The 22,742-nt window shown below is 49.4% G+C and overlaps 1 protein-coding gene across 2 annotated transcripts in view; it reads left to right on the top strand.

Annotated features, from left to right (window-relative positions):
* Window positions 1-10,129: 10,129 nt before the first annotated feature.
* Window positions 10,130-22,742, top strand: part of LOC125413268 (lymphocyte antigen 6D-like) — a 31,336-nt gene continuing 18,723 nt past the window's right edge. The window contains exon 1 of one of the 2 annotated variants that reach the window (XM_085678876.2): window positions 10,130-10,178. In XM_085678876.2, the coding sequence (XP_085535002.1) occupies window positions 10,145-10,178 (34 nt within the window). In that variant the 5' untranslated portion in view covers window positions 10,130-10,144. Of the gene's footprint in view, window positions 10,179-16,644; window positions 16,728-22,742 lie in introns of those variants that run through there. The other variant, XM_087898859.1, reaches the window with a different exon arrangement.

The following is a 22,742-nucleotide window of genomic DNA, read 5'->3' as shown; positions in this document are numbered from 1 at the left end:
TCAGGACTTTAGAGAGCAGCCCCACACTAGATTTTTGGGGTCCTTCTTTACGGGGAAGAGCCATAAGGTTAACAGAAAACAGCTGTAAGTCTTAAAGGACAAGGCTATTAGAAAAAATATTAAGAATGGCAAGAGTAAATGCAGGAATATACACCATGTGGGAGGGCGCCATATATTATTGTTCGGTGGTCCCTGCTATAGATCAAGAAATCCCGAAAACACAGTGTAAGGCAAAGGGCAATCTTGCGTCATGGGGTCATGAGTTTAGTGCAGGCTGAACAATATGTTTTGTGGGGTGCATCAGGTTTAGGAAACAGAAACTTGTTCATAACTAAAATAGAAGCCTATTCTTGTAGAGTATGGGGACTTAACAAACACTGCAGCTCCTGTTCTGGTTTCACAGGGGTTCCAGAGAAGAACCCTCCCCCACCCCCCCAACCCCCCCACCCCCGGTGAACCGAGGTCTGAAAAGGGTCTGTGCACCCAGAGCATGTGTGACCTCTGGCCTCCTAACCGAGCTAACCGAGTCTAGTCTCCTTAAATAAGGGCTTCCTGACGGCAGATCTCACGGTCTCTGGATTCTCCAGCTATGGTGGAAATACCTCCCCACCCCATTAGATGGTGTCTAGTTTCTATTTGTCTTTGCCCCTCACGTGACCTCCTTTGAGCACCCCACCTGCCTTCCTCCTGCCTTTGAGCCCTCTTTCCCCATCCCCACTTCCACTTCCCCAGCCCGGGAACCCATGAGCCCTCTAGTGGCAGTGTCTCTCTTACCCTGTCCCCACTTCCCTAACCCGGGATCCCATGTGCCCTCTAGTGGCAGTAGCATTCATTACCGCCTGTCCCGTCCGCCGTCCCGTCGTCCCCCGCCCCCCCACCCCCCAACCGCGTCCGCGTCGTGCGCTCCCCCCCGCCCCCCCCCCGTCATGAAGACTCTACAGCTCTCAAAGACTGTAGAGCCAGAATAGGGCATTCAGTGGATTCACTCAGGCTGCTCAGGAAGCTGGTGCGCTTTGTCCCTCTCTGAGCTAGCTGTTTTATCTCAGAGGCCACACAGCTGTCCCTGCACAGGCCTCCTGGCCGGCCTAGCAGGTGGTCTCAGCTTGTGTTGTGGGGTTCCTTCTTTCAGGCAACTTTGCTTCAAAGTCTGTAAGATGTCCTCATACCGGGATGGGAGAAGAGTCCTTTGGGGACAGGATCCCGGGGAGCCGATCTTGGGCTCTTCCTCATGCTGGAGCACAGCTTGGCCCAGTTCCTTCAGCAGGACAGGCAACCAGGGGCTGATTAAGTAGCCCACCAGTGTGAGACCTAGGCATCGGCTGCCTGGACACCAAAAGGTCAAATGCCCATGCAGCAGAGCCACTGGCATTAACCAGCTTGGCTGTGATACCGCCTCTGGATGCCTGCATGCCCTCAGCAGCCTCCGATGCGAGAGAGCCACTTCCCGACGTGAGAGTGTCCTGGACTAGGCTGGCCTTTGAGTTTGGAAACAGCTAAACAGTGTTGCTAGCTAAACTTGAGTATGTGGCAGGGTTTTTTGTTTGTTTATTTGTTTTTGTTTTTTTTGTTTTGTTTTGTTTTGACCTGATCTTATTCATCGATTTGTTTTTAAGGCCAGATTTTAGTGTATCAGCTTTTTCTTTGGCCCAGAGCTTGGGGCCAGTCTCCCACCCCCATGCCTCTTGCTCTCCACTTCCTCCAGGGAGTGAATGGGAAGCAGCTGAGCAGTTCCCAAGGTGTTTGGAGGGCAGGGTGCACCTGTCTGAGGCTGTGAGTTTCAAAGCTCAGTTAAGCTGCTGGGTAAGAGTTCCTGTCCTTTGCTCGAGACTAGCTTGGTGCCCTCACGGATACATCAAAGGGGGCAGTTTACCACCTTCTGGATATAGGACTTACTCCCGCGGATGCCCAGATAACCACCACAGACCAGTTGCTGGCTACTCTGTGATGGTTGTTAGGTGGAGGCCTACATTCTGTCCTCTCTGGTGTCTGGAGATAATCACCTCAGACCAGTTGCTGGCCGGCCTGTGCTGGTGGTTAGGGGGTTAGGTACATGTTCTGGATACCTTCTGCCTACATTTTGCAGTGAGGCCTGGTATCCTTCGGCTGGCTTTCCTTTGTGTGTGGGACCCCACAGGGAGCACAGTTGAAGCCACAGCACTTCTTACAGTCTTGGCTTTGCAACCTCAGGAGGTCACTCTGCCACCTGACGCCTTAGGATTGGACTGATTCAATCTTCTAATAAGAAGAATGTGTAATATGAACATCCTCTCAACTTCTATTGCATAAAACATGTGGCTTCTTGGCTAAGGGGTATGTAGAATTCAAGAAAAATGCAATGAATCCACACCCAGCTTGCTTATTACATACAGAACTATGTGCCACACTAGAGAATACATTTTTTAACTTTTATTTTTATTTCACATGTATGGGCATTCTGCCTACACATATGTGTATGTACCACATGAGTCCAGTGCTGATGGAGGACCGAAGAGGACAATGGATCCCCTAAGACTGGAGTTACGGATGGTTGTGAGCCACCCTCTGGGTGCTCGGATCGAACTTGCATCCTCTGGAAGAGCAGTCAGTGCTCTTAACTGCGAGCCATTTCTCTATTGTATATATGGAACAGTTTAGCATTAGCTATTACAGCAACATGCAGGGTGGTGTCTTTGAAAACCAGGTGAGTATGTGGGAATTGGTGACAAAGTTCTCAGTGAGTCTGAGCAGTGTGGGTGAGAATTCCTGGAAAGAAGCTGTGTCTGCAAAGGCTGACTGGCTACAACCACGGTGAGGTGAAAAGGGTAGAAGGTTGCAGGTTTAGAGTCAGATTATCTTGGAGCATCTTTGGCTTCTTTAATAATAACCATGCATCGTTAAATGGCCTGACCTCTTCGGTGGCCATTAGGAAATTCCTTTGGGCTGGATGAACAGACCCCTATCCACCCACCAATGGGCTAAGAATGCAGTCAGCCAGCGCCGAGGCCTGGAGCAGCGCCTTCCCGAGTCTGGAGCCACCTGCCTGATGCACCCATAAGTGTATTTGAAAAGTGTGTTGGTTTCTGACTTTCTCTGTACTACCTCTTTGGAACATGGCATTGGGGGAGACCTAAATCTGAGTTCTGGGTCATCGTTGCTCATATTTGGCTCCAGAATAAGCCGTTTCTTGTGTCCCTCTGAGGCGAGAACTCTTGATTTTGCTGACACCAGCCACCTGTCATGAAATCTTCTACTCAAATAAAAACAATTTCTCTTTAAAAGGCATATGCTTATAACATATCGTTAAGCTCTTGGGGGGCAGAGGCAGGAGAATCTCTGTGAGTTTGAGGTCAGGCTGGTCTATACAGCAAGTTCCAGGCTAGGCAGAGCTACACGGTGGGACCCTGTCTCAAAGTAAACAGTAACAACAACGAAAACAAATAAAACCAAACAAAATCCACCAAAGACCCCGAGCTATCCAATAGACTCTTGGAGGAAGCAGCAAGACGGTTTTGGCAATCGGGTTTAAGGTAAATATAGGAAATGAATAAAGCTTCATATAGCAGAGACAGATAATACAATGTTACCTAAGACCATGATTTGTAGATGTCAGGATCGTGAGTCACACCACATGGCTAATTTACCTGCTATCAGCCCAGGGCTACAGGGAAAGAAAGGTGGAATTCAGGATGTTGCAATCAGAGCTTCCTGAAGGAGCTCCCAGCGGGACAGAAGGCTCAGTTGATGGGGTATGTGGGTAGGAAGGTGGGGGGAGGGCAGGCTACTGTGAAAGGGAACTGGAAAACTCCACCCAGCGGAGCTGTCCGGCTGTTTCTGTCTTCCCACCCTCCCCACCATCCTTGTTGTCATAGGTAGTCATTTATCAGCCTCCCCGTCCACCCCAGCATTGGCCAGGACAACTGACAAGGTGTCCAAAAAGATGACACGTAGTGCCGCACTAGAAACAGATGCTGTGTGGGTGTCTTTATTCAAGGTCAGAATTTACGAACTGGCAGAAGGGTTACAAGGTAAATAAGTTTCTCTAGCCTCACTTTACCAAATAGTCCTGAATTCCCTTGGTAGCTGTCAGAGACAAGCACAGATTCTTTCATTCCAACTGATCACTACTATCAATTCTCAGATCAAATATCAAAGACCACATCTATCTATCTATCTATCTATCTATCTATCTATCTATCTATCTATCTATCATCTATCTATCTATCATCTATCTACTTACGTAGGTCACAGAATGGCTACAGAAGGGTTAAGTGCTGAAGAGTTCTAAGAAATCAAGGCGGGCTCACTGGAAGCAGAAGCAGAGAGGGCTGCAGGTGGAGAGATAAACAAACCCAGCTGGAGGCTGCAGAACGAAGCTGTAGGGTTGTAGGCCCTGGAGGTAAGATGCAGGACCAGGTCTGGGTGGGTGGACAGATAGATGGACAGGCAGGTGGCACTTTGAGGAGACCCCGGTCCAGCAGCAGGCACTGAGCTAAAGTCCTAGAGACAGCCTCTGGCTTCTGCTTCTTTGGTACACACACACCCAGGAGTCAGAGGACCGGCACAGCTAGAGTTGTCAGCTGCCAGGTTTGGGAATTCTCCTCTTTATAGGGTCTGGATGAAGCTGCTGTATCTTCCATCAGTCTGGTGTGTTTGGTAAGTTCTGAGCCCTGATTTTTAATACACCTGATTTTTAATACACCCGCTTCTGTGTTTACAAAGTGGAGCCAAGTGCTCCTTGTAAAACGGGGTTGCCAAGGGCATGATGTAGCCTTAATGCCACTGTTCACTTAATATGGAGTGACTTGGGGCAGGGCACAGACTGACGGATACAATGCAAAATCTCCCAGAGTTAAAGTTCAAACAGGTGGAGGATGACTGGTTTTGAGGGCTCAATGGCATCTCCATGGTTCTCCACGCGCACTCTGGGGCCGTGGGTCCTGGAAGGCTGGTGTCACTTCACCTCCCTCTAAGGCAATGCTGCTTCCCTTGGAAGTCTGAGGGTGGAGGGCTCATCTGTAGGGACAGGTCCCAAAGGGAGGGACCAACCACAGCTCTGGATGCTATGGTTTTGTGTGTAAATTTCATTCATGATAAATCTGGAACTTCAAAACTATGCTCAGAGTGACTGGTCTCCTAGTCGTGGTCTGCCTATTTGTATTGAAGCAAGTGGTGGGGGTGGAGGGAGTAGATAAAGTCATCCTGTACGTGAAAGGAGCTGTACCAGTCAATGGGCACACAGTACTTAATAAGGGGACATTCTTAACTTTATAATGGCAAATTTGAAAATATAGAAGAAATGGCTTTCTAAAAGCATTCTTATTTAAAAGTGACTCTCCCCCAAGTACAAACACAGCTTCAACAACCTTGTTAAGTTAAAAATGATTTATTGTTGATGTGTTGGATAGGGCACTGCCACGGTCCCTGTGGGGGTCAGAGGACAACTTTATGGAGGTGGCTCTATCTTTTCATCTTGATGTGGGTTCTCGGAATGGAGCTGAGGTACCCAGGCTTGCTTGGCAAGTGCCTTAATCTGCTGAGTCATCTCAAAGGCCCTGCTAGGAAATCTGGATGTCGCAATTGTGCAATAAATGTTTCCCAGATACAAAATAAATACCGACATTGGAATCTGTTTCCCAAACACATTTTAGGGTGTGTGATGGTTGCTTTTGATTAGGTTAGGAAATGCCCTGGAGGTTGGTAAAGCTCACTCTGGGGGCATGCCAAGAGTGATGTTTGCACACTGTTAGACTCCAAGTTTCCTAAGTAAACGATGGATTTGTCCCCTGATGGAGTCACAGTCTGATGGCATTGGTGGACATTGCTGGGTGGCAGAAGATTGCCAGGAGTGAGCCACTGCGACCTTCTCTCGTGCTGACCTCCCGCTGTGTTTCCTGTCTCCCTATGCTCCTCCAACACCGGAGCTGTTAGCAGTGGGGTCCAGGCCTTGGTTCCCACACCAATAGTAATAGTGAAAAGAGAACAGAGTAGATGCGTTCGCAAGACCGCGATGGGAAGAGGAACAGATTACCGCTTGAGTTCCTGCCCTGACGTCCTTCAGTGCTGGACTGTGGTGTGGAAGTGGAAGTGAAATACACCTGATTCCTTCCCCAAGTTGCCTTTAGTCCTGGTGTTTTAGCACAGAAATAGTCACCCTAGCAAAGACAGCGGGTATAGGCCTGGGCTCAGCTGGGTGTGATCAAAATCCTTGGCCACTGGAGGCCGTGCTCAGCCAGCAAGGGCGGCTCAAGCTGCCAGAGGCCTGCTTTGCCGGCTTCTTCTTTCTTGGCACTGCCACGCTTTCTGCACGGCGGCTTGTCTGTGAAGTCGCCACTAGACATAGACACGTCTTCTCTCTATCCCACACAGATCAGCAAGACCCTCTCCTGCCAGGGATGAAGACTAAAGCACACATTCCCGGTGTGTGTGTGTGTGTGTGTGTGTGTGTGTGTGTGTGTGTGTGTGTGCATGTGTATGTACTGTATGCTGCTTACTCTTTCTCAGACCTTGGTGGGGAGGGAGCCTGCTTCCACACTGTTCAAGGGTGAGACCTCACCAGCAGAGGGCAGAGGAACCAAGGAAGCTATGCATATTATCTGGCCTGCAGCATTTTAAACATGCCCGTTGAAAGAGAAAGCAAGAGGGAATCTAGAGACTGTTGTTTTGGACCAAAAGCTGTCAAGAGCTCCTCCCTGCCCCCCCCCCCCCTGCTCTTGCCCTCTGTTTGGAGGTGTTGTGTAGATAGCCGGGTTCTGGCCTTGTTGAGCAAGTGCTCTGCCACTGGGCTATAGCCCCAGCCTGAGGTGCAAGACATCAGCCATCAGCATGTTTCATTTTTATCTTTATTTTTATATATATGGGTGTTTTGCCTACACGTGTGTCCGTGCGCCACATCCATCACAGAGGTCAGAAGAGGGCATCGGATCCCCCTGGAACTGGCTTGTGAGTTGACATGTGTGTGCTGGGAATCAAACTCGAGTCCTCCGGAAGGGAATCTGAGCTCTTTAACTGCTGAACCATTCTTCCAGAGCCATGTGACTCTTACGATCACAAGAGCTCTCAGTAATGAGGGGGGAAACTGGTGAGGGGTTTTGTGATGTTGCGGGAGGATTCTAGCCTGCCGTACATGGGCTCTCAGATGAGTTCTGGCAAGAGGTGGGAAACTGAGGACCTGGAGGGAGGGCTTCCCCTCAGCCCAGGTGTGATTGATTGAAACCTCCAACCCCAGAGCAGAGCCCTCCTAACTGGCGAAGGTGCTGAGAACAAGTAATTGTTGGATGTTTTGCCCTAAGCAAGCATCTGTACCGCTGCATCCAGGTTTGAGAACACTGTGGAGGAGGAGGCGGAAAAAACGCAGAAACCAAAGGAAGTGGTAGAGTGTTGGAAACCCTCCTCAAGCCATGGTATGGTTCTTGCACTCTAATTCTTAGCAGATGGGACAACCGATCTGCGTGAGGTCAACAGAAGGATCGAACTAAGGTCCTCGGGGGCAAGAGCAGCCAGTCAGTGCGCTAATCTGCTGGGACACCCCCTCCAGCCCTCTTGCGAGTCTTTCTTTGTTTAACTTGACCAATACATAACTGGGAGAGGGGCCCCACACTATACCACCAGAACCATTTAAAAGACCCCAGCCTTCCCAGGGGGTTGGATTCCAGGTTCTGAACCGCTTCTCTGCTTTGTGGGTATTCTCTGTGCCTGTTGCTGTCTACTGGGTCTGAGACTTCCCCCCTGCCTTTCAACTTTTTAATTGGCAGAGAAAATGAATCTGATCAAAACTCCTCAAGGGTAACTGCAAGCTCACTTTCTTTTGTCCAGCCCTGGAGCTCTGCTGGGTGAAGACTAGAACTGGACAAGGCTTGGTATACTAGTGTCCCACTGTGCTTATTTCAGGTCGCTGATATCCCAGGGCAAGGGAGCCTGTCGGGTTATCTCCACAGCCTGGTCTTGCTGTTTGGCTGTTCTCTGAAGATCTTCAGTAAGTCAGCTCTTCAGTAAGTCAATGCCTGAGGGTCAAGCTGTCCACATTCGAGTCGAAGTGTTATGTAAACAACAGCAATGGTCTGGGGTCTCAGATGCTGCGACCTCCCAGCTCTGTGGGGCATCGCTGGAATGGAGACCCTCTGAGTTGCTCCCACAATGAGTCTGCCTGACTTTAAAAGCTCACAGGGTCCCTCTGAAGCGTAGGTAGAGATGGCCCTTACTGCTGAGCACACAGCTCGGAGGCTTGCAAAGACCCATTGGTCAAGGCAGTGAGGAGCGCAGTGGTGGAGTGGGGAGCCAGCTGGGTAATGTGAGAAGAGTGGGTCACGGCACCTCCCCCACATTTGAAGTAATTTTGTCCCTGAGGCCCTGGAAACTGCAGGCCTGTGTGGGGAGGGGCTGTTGGGTAACCTTGTCAGTGCTTTTGTGGCTGATCTTTCTCCTTGGTAATGGGCGGTTCCAGGCGGATGGGTCAAGGCTGTCAGGCCCCACACTCTTGACCTCCCTAGCAGATTTCCCCAGTCCTTCAACAAGCAGGTGGAGAATTTTGCACATTTTAAAGTTCTACTTCCCTCCTGATTAAACATTGTACCTTGGAATCGTTTTTCCCTCTCTCCGTTCTGTTCTAAGCATTCAGCAGCACCAACCTGCACCTGCTACACGGTGTTCAACCATATCTTCTGCTAAAAATCTACTTATTTCTTGCAAGTTCTAAAAATACGAGGGCAGGAACAGAATTAGATCGAGTTTTTTGCCGCTTTATGACAAGGGTAACCTTCCCTCCTGTCTCCAGTCTCATGCTCCCCATTCTGCAACCCCTTTGAGTCTTTGCTGTCGTTCTTTTCCAGTCATGTGATCGTGACCATGTCTTGATTCCTGAGTCTTCCCTGAAATCAACCTTTAAGGTGATGAAGAGTCAAGGCTTAACCATAGGTTAGCTTGGCTCTGAAACCTAGGCACTTCCTCTGGGCCCTGCTTTGTTAGTGTATCAAGAGACTCCACCCTCCTATCTGACTAAGTTTCTCATATGTATCCTTTAGGTGATGTCTAGGCACCCTGGCCTGCCAGAGTTCCCTGCATCTTGATGTTTTCTCTTTAGGTTTTCCGTTCTTTGACTCCCCTGTTCTTTGGCTCTCAACCCTTAGTCCCCTATTCGTTCATGTTGAATTAAGAACTGAGACCAATTCCCCCCTGCCTCCGCACACAGTCCCTCATGGGTGGGCCCTGCACTTGCTTGGCCTTTACTAGAGTCTGCCTTGCTACCTTAATAAGTGTCATGGATTAACTTTCTCTGTCTCTCTGAATTCATCCTACTGCTCCGACTGACCTGACCTGTCCATCCTCTTGCCTCAGTCTCCAGAATGATGAGATTACACCTGTATACACCATACCACACTAATTTTTCTTTAACAAAATTCTGCCTGTAGCTCAGAATTCTCCATCACCCGTTCCCACATGTCACACATCTGTTACAGCGCCATCCCATTCCTGACACCAATTGGCCCAGCCCTTCAGGCTTTCACAACACAACATTAAGACTGGGCAGAGTATAACCTGCAGGAGCTGATGACACAAAGCTCCGGAGTCTGCAAGCCCCAGCTAGAAGCCTCTGCAGATCTAAGGCCTGGCAAGGGCTCGCTCCACATAGTTAAAGGGACAGGAGGCCCTTGGGGGTCTGTCTAGTGGCCACCTACTCCATCCTTGGGTCGGACATGAATGTGGATGGCTCCTACAGAAGGCTCTCTGGAAGTGTGGTCTGAGCTGCATACTGTTGATGCCACAGAGGGGACAGAAAGGCAGTTGCACAAAGTGGACTCTTTTCCCTGGTTCTGCCTAGAATCAGGTATCATCCCAGGAGTCCTTGGCCCTTGGGAGGGATGCTGCCACACTCCAGGAGTTACTGTCTTGAACCCCTGCCAGCACTGAGACCCTCTGCACTGTTGACGTTGCCCGGAGGAGCTGTTTGACCTCCACTGTGGTTTGGATAAGCACCAAAGGCCACTTGTTGCGAGCTTGTCCTCTCCTGTGTCGAAAACTCATACAGACTCACCACACGTGCATAGCGCAAACTCCAAGGGCAGCTGAATGTGTTACGAGGCCTTGGACACACAGAAGGACCAGTCACCCTGGCTGTCTTTAGGATGAACTATGTCCCCCTCCGGCTAGTCAGACCTTCTGCCGAGACCTCATGACCCAGCATCCTGAGAATGTGCCTGTGGCAGGTAGGTGGACCGCATTTGGCCCTACAGAAGTGTGATATCCTTGGGGTTGGGGATAAAGTTCACTGGGTGCAGCGCTTGCTTACCACACACAGGGCTCCATCCCTGGCACTGTGTAAACTGGGCATGGGGATCTACAGCTTTGAATCCTAGCACTCGAGAACGAGAGACAACACGAAGCCTGTGGTAGCTGCTCTGCCCAGCATGAGCGAGGCTAGAAGCCCGATGACCACCCTCATCTATGAAGCACCCGTCCCTCGCCTCAGGGCCCCCATTCACCCACTTCCACAGTCCCCTCCCCCACTGAGCAGAGTGTAGGAGCCCACTCCCACAAGTCAGCTAGGGTTCCTGGTTCTTCGAGGCCAAAGAAGAGTCAGAAGAAACAGAAGACAGGATAGAATCGGAAGGTTTGTCTGGTCATGCCGAAGCAGCCAAACAGCCCCGAGTTTATTTCAGAACTTGCTTATATCCAAAAACAGAACAAAGCACAGCACAGACAGTCAGCCGGTATCTAATCACAAGACCACTCCTATCCTTGAGTGAACAGCCTCCTCTCCAACACGTGCTTGCTGCTGGGAAGCAGCCTTACTTTATCTTGATGTTCCTGAGGTTTGTCGTCAGCGGTATACTTTCTACTAGATAGAAAGTTCCTTTCTTTTCTTACGGGATAAATCAGAAGTTTATCACAGCCCTCAAGGTTATTGGAAGAGGCAGAGCAGGCAAGCTTGAACTCAAATGACTTCTTTAAGTCAGAAATGACTCCAGATGGAAACTGAGTCACAAGTGGGCTCCCACAGCAGAGGATCCCTTTCAGTTCTGTCAGATCTGACCCCATCTCTCCTTGGTCTCATGCCCCCATTCTGAAGCTGCTTAGGGCAAGGGGTGGGTCCCACCTAGGAAGGATAGCTGGGAAGAGCAGGCAATGGCCTGGACTCTGTCACAGTGTCGCTGAGGGACTGGTTGTCCCTTCTAGACAAGTTTTCTGGAAGCTATTCGCTGCATTGGTGACCAGTGCCTCCTCTGGGAGGAACTGTCCTGTAGACATTGGTAGAGGGCACAGTGCCAAGTAAAGCACTCATTCCTTTCCCGAGGTCCCCAGACTCCCACCTCTACAGCCTGTTCATACCATCCTATTCTGGTGGAATTGGAGGCAGCCCACTGAGGGCCTGGCTTCTCACCCAGAGGCCAGAGGCCACCAGCAAACTCTCCTAGCCCCACCCCACCTTGGTCCTCTGGGCATATTCAAGTGCTGTTAGGACCCTTGTTTTTCTTCCTTGCTAGGGTTGGTTTTCAAGCCCAGGATGAGTAGGGAATCTGGCACGGAAGTCAAAAGTTCCAAAGGTCCAGTTCTGAGGAAAAGTGTGTGGGGGGTGCCAGGGTTCTACACCCTCCACTGACAGGATATGTGGCCTCCTTGGGTAGCATTTCTTGATCACGACACCCACCATATTGCCATACACGCACTCTCTCCATCTCTCTCTGTCTCTCCCCCTGTACATTACATGTATAAACACACCACCCACAGCATACATAGCCCCACATGCACACACACTTCCCACATGTGTACCTCATTATACAAACACACATCCTACCCTCATCTTACACATTGGTAGGCTTTCCAGGCAAGTGTAAGTGTTAGCCACAGCTGGGCCAAGGAGGGAAGTTAGACCACCCACCCATGCCACAGGAAGAGGGCTGGGCTCTGGCCACAGTCGTTCTGGTGTCCGCTTGTGCTGCAGGTCCATCAGGAACAGGCATTGAAATCTAGGACACTGGGAGGGATCCTTCAAGACCCAAGTCAGCCGGTCTCCCTGTGCTTGCTGCTGTGTGAGGATGCACCAGGGCTTCCCTTGGTGTGTGTGTTCTCTGGCATCTGGGCAAGAGGGCTGCACTTAAGACTCCGTGTCTAGGTTCTGGGCACGGACCTTTCAGTTCACAGACGGGTGAGGAAGTGCTACCATCCAGAATGCAGCTCAAAAACTTTGATGTGGGGATTTAAAATGAGAAGGAAAAAATTTTAGGATCTAAGGTGACAAAGGCCAGGATGTGACAGAGAGGACTCCTTGCCAGACCGCAAACCTGCTCTCCATGTGGGTCTCAAGCAGCCCGGCAGTGGCCATACTAATCTCTGTCCCTTATGTAACAAGTCACATTTGGTAAGCAGTAGAAGAGCATGCAGAAACCCCGAGCTATTTTTATGACATCTCTGTAAGTGTGAACTGATTTTGAAACTGAGACAGTGCAGGCAGGGGACTTCTGGGAGCTTCTGACTCTGGTTTTCTAGAGGAAGGAAATGGTGTGGGCACATGGGAGGTTGAATGGGATCTGGCTACCAGGTCAGCGGAGAACACACAGCTATGATACACACGGTGCACAAGGTGTTCTGCAAAGCCCAGGCCGGCTGCACCCACAGACAGGCATGTGGGCTGGTCCATCTCAAGCCAGAAAGTCAGTGTCTGAGGCGAGAACGGACTCCCTTGGAGTGTGAGTGCATATTCGCGTGTACGCATGTGCACACACAACACACACACACACACACAAATAAATTGATGCAAACAATTTTTTAAAAAGAGAAATTTTCCCTCTGAGACTCAGATTTAAGAAATATAGGGAAACTTCTTTATACGTTAAATGAGAGAAAATATTTATCTATTAGGTCAATATGTTTAAATATAGTCACATGATAAATTCCAAAGATGGTTGTGTGTGTGGAGGTATGTGGTGGGTATGTGAGTGTATGAGTATTTATTTGTATGTGCAAGTGAGTATGTACACATATGCAAGTAGCTATGTGCAAGCTGTATGTATGTATGTATATGCCTGCATGTCTGTTCATGTATGTGCACATGCATCTGAGCAGGCGTGTTTGATAGCTCCATTTCAAGGGTGGTTCTCAGCAGGCTCTACCCTGTGCCCCTCTGGTGTCTAGAATATTGTGCTGTGGAATTGGATGCCTGGGTTCTATGCTGGCTATACCTCTGCCTGACTGCTTGGCTAGGGGAGGTGCCCCAGCTCTTCGGCCCTGGGAGGGAACAGAGCCGCCCAGGCTAGGACTGAGGGGAAAACACTGAAGCTAAGCTTCCCGCATAACAAATGACAGGGGCTGCTATTAACCCCTATTGGAACTGAAGGCCATTGCAGGACAGGGGCTTCTGGGAAGCATCTATTTCTCTGGATGGCTACCTTGTGCCGCTAGGGGGACCCTGAACTTTATGTCTAATGGCGCTCCCAGGCTTCCGAATGCTTCTGGTATCCAGCAGACACTGGAGTGCTGGTCCTGAGGCTGGAACTGAGTGGGCTGGAGGGCAACCAACCAGTTAGCACGCTTTCTCCCTGGGCTTCTGTAACAGGAGTGCGAGGCGAGCAAATCCAATTCCTCCGTATCCACTGGGTGGTGCCGGTGTGAGTGTGCTTGTGAACGTGGGTGTGAAAGGGAGCAAGCCCGAGGCTGGACCCTGATTACACTGGTGGTCAGTCGTCACGCCCATTCTCCCTCTGGAGGAACTCTGTGCGGGGATGGTAGGTCCTTACAGCCAAGCCCACAGGACAGAGGGTCTAAGGCTAAGCCGGAGTCTCTCACCACTGTTGTTGCTCCTAAATTTCTCAGGGCATTTGTTCTTGGTTGCAGCAGGTTACACCCTTCACCCCTCTCTTGAGGAGCTCAGTTAGCTCAGCCCCTCCCTGGTATGTTTAGGGCAGGCCACCTTTGGAGCTCTTACGGAAGGTCTCTCAGGAATGGGAACAGCCCTTATAAGGTACTATGACCTCATTCCCCACGGGAGATGAGACATTAGCCTGGGATTCCTAGGGCTTCCTCAGCCCTGCTGCTGCCTTCCCTGTACACAGCCCACTGCCGGTGAAGACCCTCATTAAGGGTCTCTTTCTTGGTTCCCAGACAGAGATGGGGATATGTCCTTCTTCCATAGGTTGGGGTGCCTCACAGCAGAGTTTCTGGACCTGTTGTCCCTCTTGACTTTTCCGTAGACTCTGTCTCCAGCCCTGCAATGGAGGGATGAGATGCTTCACTGCCTTGGGTCCAGTCCGTTCTCAGCTCGCTTTCAGAGCAGAGGCTCTGGTCTGGTGGACACTGTGCAGTTCTCTCTTTGACAGACAGTACTGCAGGTCCAGGTCTAGGGCCTGGGACACAGGCACGTGTATCTAGATTTCCAGCTGTGTCCCCGACAGCCCTGTGCAGTCACTGAGCGGCTGCCTCTAGCCCCTCCGCAGACAGACACTTTGGCCACTCACTGCCCACTTCTGGGTTCCAGAAGACCCACCGGCTTCCAGATCAGCCACGTGGAAATGCCTCAGACTCGCAGGCTTGCTCCACCATTTAATGGGGCAGATGGTGGCTGTACCTGTGGAGACCATATCTTGAGGGGTCCGTCTTGAGGCCTGCCCTAGACTTTGCTCTGACACAGCAGTGGTCCCCTTCCTAAAGGGGTAGCTGACCCTAACCCAGGGTGATTCTCGAGAGCTACCAAGTACCGGCCTCAGCACTCTCTCAGACTTCAGAACTGGACTTCTATGGCTAGCGAAGACTGGCTCGGGAACCGGATCTGAGGGCTAGAACACACTGACTGACTTTGGCACGTTTTTTCCTGCGTGTTTATCCCATGGGGGAGGATGAGCGTAAGGGTATAAGGCATAAAGGTAAAAGAGGCAAAGCAGAGGATTAAAAACGGGGGTGGGGTGGGGGGTGATCTCCACAAAGCTTTCAGTTTACATAGGCATGCAGACATGGTAACAATCCCATCGGTGGTAACAATAGTATCAAGCACACATCTTCACAGTCACAAAAAACTGTGGATCTGGCAAGGAGGCACCTATGTCTCAGAGGGGGCGTGGCTGTGAAGTTCTCCGCAGCTGGGAACACAGCATTGGGGGCTATACCAACCTGCGGGCTTGATTTGCATGAGGGTCTAGCTGGTTGAGTTAAAAGGAATCTCTTCTGGGAACTTTGCTTTTGATTCCAGCAGGGTGCCCAGGTGGGAATTTTTCTCTCTGAAGCTAGTTTTAGAGACTTAGGACTTTTTCCTGTATAAACAGTTAATTTCCTGGGCTGTGATCCTATGTTAGTTGAAACCAAGATGGAGGGTAAATACAGAATATTAGCAGTCTGTTACGTCAGGTCAGAGCAGGAGACCAGACCAGGAGATTCCACCTTCCTGAGTCTGCTGTTGGAGCAGACACATTGCCTTCTGTGTGAGGCTCCTTTCTTATCAGTGACTACTGTCAATAAAGAAAGTGTGTGGGGGATTAATTTCCTGTAGATTTTGGCTATGAGAACATAGACTTAACTGAATCCTTTTCACACCATGACTTCATGGTGTCAGGGGAGGTATCTAGTTGCCCTACAGGAAAAAGTCAGTTTATACACTGCTGGGATGCTATAGAAGGGAGAAACGCCATGATTCCACAGATTTTTACAGGATTAACTGTGACTTATCCAGAGGGCAGTTGTCCCACAGCTATGAAAAAACGGGTTCTCCAGGTGGAGTGTGCATATACACTTCCCGTGGATAGTCCGATAGATCTGCCAGCTGTCCATTTACTGTATAAGACTTGTGGCCTCACCACGGGTGATAAACTGAGAATCCGAGGAGTTATATTACATCTTGGTCTCGTGGCCCATATTCTTAGCTCCACCCAGCTCTTAAAAGTGTGTGTGTGTGGGGGGGGGAGGTCTCCACAGCAGACAGTAGGCTCAGCCCTTATCTCTGGAGAGGAGTGTTGCTCAGGGCATATTGGTGGCCTTTTCCTCTCTGGTGATTTGAATGAGAATGACCCCATAGGCACATATATTTTGAATACTTGGTCCTCAGTTGGTGAAACCATTGAAGCTTTGAGGTGTCAAAAATCCATGCTATTCCCAGTTAGCTCTCTCTGCCGTGTGCTTGTGGACCAGATGTAAGGTCTCAGTTACTGCTCCAGTGTCATGCCTGCCTGATGCCACGCTCCCTGCCATGATGGCTTTGGACTCACCCTTTGGACCTATAAGCTCCAATCAACTATTTCTTTCTATAAGTTGTCTTGGTCCTCGTATCTTATCATAGCAATAGAAAAATAACCCAGACACCCTATGAGTAGAACTGGTAGCCCTCCATCCTCCACCCAAGGGAGTCAGCCTTGAAGATTTGATCCATGGGAGCTGAAGAAGACGAAGTCTGAAGGCAGGACAGCCACCCACAGGGAACTGAATGTCTTGCTGGCTCCAAGGAACACACCTAGACATACATTTAAATTTAATCAAGCTCCGAGAAGAACACAAAGAGATGCAGGCCAAAGTCAAAGCAGCGCTATGTGAGGACAGTCACATTCATAACTGAGACAGGAAGAAGAGAGAGTCTAAGGCCACTGATGATCAAGATCCAAGAAAGTCTAAATGTCAAGGAGAAAACAAAGACCCAACATGGCCAGGGACACAGTATAAATGGAGGGTGACACCAAATGATACACCCCGGTACTGAGACCAAACCAAAACCAAGGCCAAGGCCAAATGAGCTCAGCAGAGAGGCTGGCAAGGTAGACCAGCTGGCTTCTGCCTCCACGGTGGGTACCTGCACCACTTGTCTTGTAAACACCCACAGTCTGGTAAGCAGGGTTGGGGTCAGCCTGAGGCTGGGCTAGAATTGGAGTGGACTATACTGTGTGTGTTTGTGTATAGGTGCGTGTGTTTCTTTTTTTTTATTTTTTGGTTTTTTTTGCTAGTTGGTTGTAAGACAGGGTCTTATTATGTAGCTCAGGCTGCCCTCAAACTTGTTATATGGACCAAAGCTGATCTTAAACTCCTGATATTTCTGCCTCCATTTCCTAAATTTCTCAATAGGGCTGCACTAGTCAGGCCCCTTTAGGGAAGCAGACAAACAGAATGTGTGTAAGTGGAGGGAGCTTATCAGATTGGCTCACACCAGAGACTGGAAAGTTCCAAAACGCCGTCTTCAGACCAGGGAAGCCAGCAGCTGCGCAACAGTGAGACTCTAGACTACACAAGACGTGATCCAGCCCATGACCGGAGACCCCAGAGTCCCCTGGGGGATCTGATGGTTCAAGCTCACATTCAAAGACTGAAGAGTGGGAAGCATGGTGTCCTTGTGATTGTGCCAGGAAATGGAGATGCTGGGGAAGGAAGACCCCTTCTCCCATCCTACAGATTCCTGGTCCATCCTGGCTGGCACCCAGCCTGTTGAGGGTGCACCCCAATTTGGGGCATACCTTCCCTCGCTACATATTTCTCAGAATACATCACAGACACACTAGAGAAAACCCTTTTCCATTTTTTTAAAAGATTTATTTATTATGTGTACAATATTCTGTCTGTGTGTAATCCTGCAGGCCAGAAGAGGGTGCCAGTCCCCATTACAGATGGTTGTGAGCCACCATGTGGTTGCTGGGAATTGAACTCAGGACCTTTGGAAGAGCAGGCAATACTCTTAACCTCTGAGCTATCTCTCCTTTTCCATTCTTCAGGGATCTGTCTGTCATGCGCTTTTCTGGGGAGATGTGAACAAATGCCATTTGCCCCAGCTAGGACACGGGTGACAGTGAAGAGACCATTCTACCCAAGCCTAGCTTGGTGAGCCCCTGAGTTTCTGGGTGTTACTTGCAGGAGTGCAGGTGACTCAGTGGCAGCACCCCAAAATGAACAGAGTTAGCTCATGGTTTATGGTGTCTACTGGTTTCCATGAAGTTACCTCACATGTCCCATGAGACATCACAAGACCTAGCAGCACTGCTGAGGTTTCCATCAGAAACGTGGCAGACCCGGATGGCCTCTAGACTGGAAGGAGCTGTGAAATAAGCAGGAAGAAACAGGCTTTGCGAACTTGTTATTTTAACTTGTTGTTCTTGTTACCTTAGTTTTTAAGATGTATTGATATTTAATTATTAGGCACAATTATTTATTTATGTTTGTGTAGTTACATTTTTAAAAAAACTTTTATTTATTAAAAATTTATTTGTGTATGTGGGTGTTTTGACTGCATGTGCATGCAGTGCCTGTGGTGGTCAGAAGGGGGCACTGTATCTCCAGGGACTGGAGTTTAGGTGGTTGTGAGCAGCTATGTGGGTGCTAGGAATCAAATCTCCTCCCTTCTGGAAGAGCAGAAGAGCAGCCAGTGCTCTTAACTGCTGAGCCATCTCTTGTGCTTATTTTATTTTATTTTATTTTATTTTGAGACAAGGTCTCACATAATCCAGTCTGGTCACTTCAACTCCCCATCTTCTTGCCTCCACTACCCAAATACTGGGATTATAGGTCTGCGTCATTACACGCAACTTGCAATTACATCTTAAAAATTATTTATTGCATTTCTTTATGTGTGCATGTCTAAGCATGAGCATGTACCTTGGCTTGGATATGAAAGTCGGGGAACAACCTGCTGGAGTCAGTTCTGGCCTCCCACCACGCTGGTGTTGGTGCTGGTGCTGGTGCTGGTGCTGGTGCTGGTGCTGGTGTGGGTGCGGGTGCTGGTGCTGGTGCTGGGGATTGAACTCAGGTCTTCAGGCTCGGCAGCTGGCACCTTTAATCAGCTGACCCACCTCCCTACCAGTAGTTTTAATTTTAATGCATGTTAAAAACCTCTCACAAAAGTTCTGAAATCTCCACCCTCAGCTTGTCAAAACCCAGCAGCTGTCGGCAGCACATGTGCCTTGGTTGCCAGCTCCTGGCTCAGCACTCAGGGTTTTCCTGTAAGTGATCGGCGTGAGAGAATGGGCTGAAAGGTGAGCTGGGCCCACAGCCATGTTAGCTGGAAATGGAACACGAGCTTGTTCACGCATGCATACAAACACACACGCATACACTCACACACATGTCCTACATGGAGAATAGAAGTGGGACGGGCAGGGCTCTGATCCCTGCCATCTTGGGTCCTGTTTCAGATACCTCATCTGTGGAGGCCTTTCCCATGTCCCTGGCCCCTTTCCCATGAGTGCCCAATGCTTCTTGTCTTCTCTCCCACCACCTCTTTCTCACCACTCTTTTCTGGATGTCTCTGACATTGTACCTTTTCCACTGAACCCAAATCCATGACCAGAATTAGGCGTGGGGGGTGAGGTAGGGAGGGGTGGGGTGTGTGTGTGTGTCTAAAGAGCTCCAGTGAGCTGAAATCAAATTTCTATTAGAAACAGAGGCCAGAGGATGAGACCTGATTCAGGGAACCCTAATTCAGGGAACACTACAGGTTCTCTCCTAGAGAAAAGGTCTGTTGAAAACTGAGATTCAGCAGACACGGCAACATTTGAGAATGAAAGGGGCTTGTGTGTGTGTGTGTGTGTGTGTGTGTGTGTGTGATCTTAGAATGCAAATCTAAAATGCAAATGAGTCAAATCTCATCCTCCTGAGTGGCAAATCTTTTTTTTTGAGGGTCTGGGACTCAAACACAGGATGATGTGTGTGCTAGGCATGTGCTGTCTCATTGAGCCACATCCCCAGGGCAAAGATTTTTCTTAAAACGAAAATAACCAGGGCCAGTGAGGACAAGTTGGGATAGTCGTATCCAAGATCTGTTTAGAAAGCAGCGTGCAGATGGATGCTAAGTGGCCAAAGGGTTAAGTGAGCAGGCAAATGAATTTGTATTTCGTGGGATCGATGATTCAAGCACAAACCAATCAGGGGAAGGTGGGCTCTGGTTTCTGATAAACAGTTCCAGCCACAGAGAGGGAAGGCACTGCTAAGCAACACAGACTTTCCTACAACTGTGTGCAGCTGTTACAGAGATGTTTCCAGGCCTTGAAAGAAATGCTGTCAGTGTGGATGGGGGCTGGAGAGATGACTCAGAGGTCAAGATCACTGGCTGCTCCTTCAGAGACTCTGGGTTTAATTCCCACCATCCATATGGCAGTTCACAGTACCCGTGATAGTTCTAGTGCATCTGATATCTCTTCTAGCCCATACAGGCACCAGGCAGATACACATACACAGACATACATGCAGGGAAAACACCCATATGTATGATACAGGAATTTTTAAAAAATCCTTTTAAAAACATGGACAAGAAGCTGGCAGTATGCATGTGGCCATAGGTTCAGTTTCCTGCACCCCATAAAACATGCCTATGATCCCAGCACTTGGGCTGTAGAGACAGGAAGATCAGGAGTTCAAGGTTATCCTTGGCTACTTAAGAAGTTTGAGGCCAGCCTTGGCTACGCTATCTCAAACCAGCAAACACAACAAACATGGAAAATATATGTACATAATAAAAATGTATTTGTGCTAAAACTGCCTGGACTAGAAGACAGAAGCATCCACTGAGTTACCATGGAGGACAAAGGCCTGTACACAGTTTGTAGACACTGTGTCTAAAAATTGAAAAAAAAAATGAAACCAAGAATCTTTTTATATAACTGAGGCTAACCTTGCAACCCTCTTGATTTAGTCTCCCTAGGGATGGAGTTACAAATATATCACTGGTTTTTCCACTCTTTTTAAAAAGTAGGATTTGTATTCATGTGTTTGATGGATACGTATTTATAGAGAATGTGTCCAGTTGTTTGATGGGTATTTGTGGAATGTCTATCTTGGGTCTGCCTTGCTAGAAAGCTCAGTTCGGTGCTCTAGATACCTGGTCTAGCTCACACTGGTCCTTGCTCTGGCCACTTCTTTGCTGCCTAGAGAGCCTCTGAAGTATGTGTTATGTCACCTCACTATCCTGAAGCTGGTGTCCACTCCTGCTAACCCCGCAGTATTCAACTGCAAAGTTCCATCTTCCAGTACAGCCCTGGCCAGACCTTCAGACCTCCAGACCTGTGTGCCAAACCCAAGCATGGTAGATCCACAATGCTGGCACCATCACTCTTCTTGCTGGACAGGGCACTCCCTGGGCTGCCGGATACTCCAGGGTCCATTTCAGGAGGTGGAAGTGAGCCTCCTTGAAGTTGTTCTCCTGCAGGTTGCGGAATGAGCTCATGTCTCTAGAGAGTGGAAACAGGTGGACAGAGGATGAAGTGAGGTGCATGGAATTGTAGCTCCTGGCAGAGAAGGCTTGGGAGCACGGGCCCTGATGATCTGAGGCGGTAGGGGGCAGATTGCTGGACAGACAGAAGGCATGCATATGGTATACAGACATGCAAACAGCAAAACACAATACAAGGTCTCCTGATTTGCCCTGCTAAGCTTAGGAGGGCAGATCATTTTTTATTGGGAGCAGCTGTTGTGTTCTGAGCATTGGAAGGTGTGTGATATGACAGATATCACTGAGTATTTGTCGGAAGCCCCTAAAGTGGCAATGATGGCCTACCTTCAATTTTGAAGGATGCCAACCAAGGCCCAGACAGACCCTACCCAGGCAGTGAGCATAGCAGCAAGGGACAGCTGATGTGGAGGAATGACCGGACGATGCTGCTGACGTGGTCGCTGGCTTCCCTTCTGTCTAGTCACAGGCTCACCCTGAGCCTGCTCATGGACTCTTAGCCGGCTCCACAGACTCAGCTGAGGACCCTGGCGTGTACTCTGAGAGTGAGTAGGTCCCTTTCTGAGTGACTACAGGCCAGCAACTTTCCACTGGGAACTTGAGACACAAGGGTGCTCTTGAGCCTTCAGAAGAGAGAAAGCCTGGGACAGCCTTTGTCTTACACCGCGAAGATGGCCTCTTCGTTAGGGACAAGGCCCTCTTTACCTCACAGATGACAGTCGGATGTAAGGGTTGTAACTGAACCCAACAGTCTGAGGAAATAACTGAGGTGAGTGGCCTTTTCCCCCAGAGGGAAGAAAGGGGTTTTGTGAAAGGTGATAAACAGGACAAGCCATCATATAGCTTCAAAGGCTTGGTGACCCTGGGAAATACAGATCAGAGGTGATCCTGGCCATCCCTTGCTCCTGCCCCAGTGGCCATCTCCAGCTTTAGAGGCTTCACATTGTTTGCTTCTGGCTCCCTCAGTCTCCCAGTGTGGGAACCAGAGTTGCCTCTGCTGACTGTGGTCACCTGATCCTTCCTTGTTCTGGTCTATGTTCCCTGAGGATCCTACATGAATTACTACCCATTTTGTAACTCAAGAGAGAGTAAATATTAAATATTCTTAAAAGCTCCGAGTGCGAATACCAGCCAGGTGAGCTGGTTAGTTTTATGTCAACTTGGCACAAAGCTAGAGTCATTTGTAAGGCGGGAACCTCAACTGAGGAAATGCCTTCATAAAATCCAGCTGTAGGGCATTTTCTTAATTAGCAATGGATGACCCAGCCCATGTGGGTGGTGCTATCCTGGGCTAGTGGTCCTGGGTTTTATAAGTAGGCTGAGAAAGTCATTATGAGCAAGCCGCAAGCAGCACCCTCCATGGCCTCTGCATCAGCTCCTGCCTCCAGGCTCCTCAATTTGAGTTCCTGCCCTGACTTCCTTTGATGGTGACTGTGGTGTGGAAGCCTAAACTGAACAAACCGTTAGCGGCGTTTCATCACAGCAACAGTGACCCCAACTAAGACAAATTCCCAGCCCCCACATGACAGCTCACAACCAACTCTAGCTCTGATTCCAGGGTTTCTGATTCCTTTTTCGTGTCAGATTCCACAGACAGCAGGCGTGCATGTGGCACACAAACAACACACGCAGCAAATTATAATACATACAAAAT

This window comes from Myodes glareolus, chromosome 19, assembly GCF_982192425.1.
Source record: "Myodes glareolus chromosome 19, mMyoGla1.1, whole genome shotgun sequence".
Classification (NCBI taxonomy): domain Eukaryota; kingdom Metazoa; phylum Chordata; class Mammalia; order Rodentia; family Cricetidae; genus Myodes; species Myodes glareolus.
The sequence above is the reverse complement of the archived record's forward strand: the minus strand, read 5'-3'. Positions and strand labels throughout refer to the sequence as shown.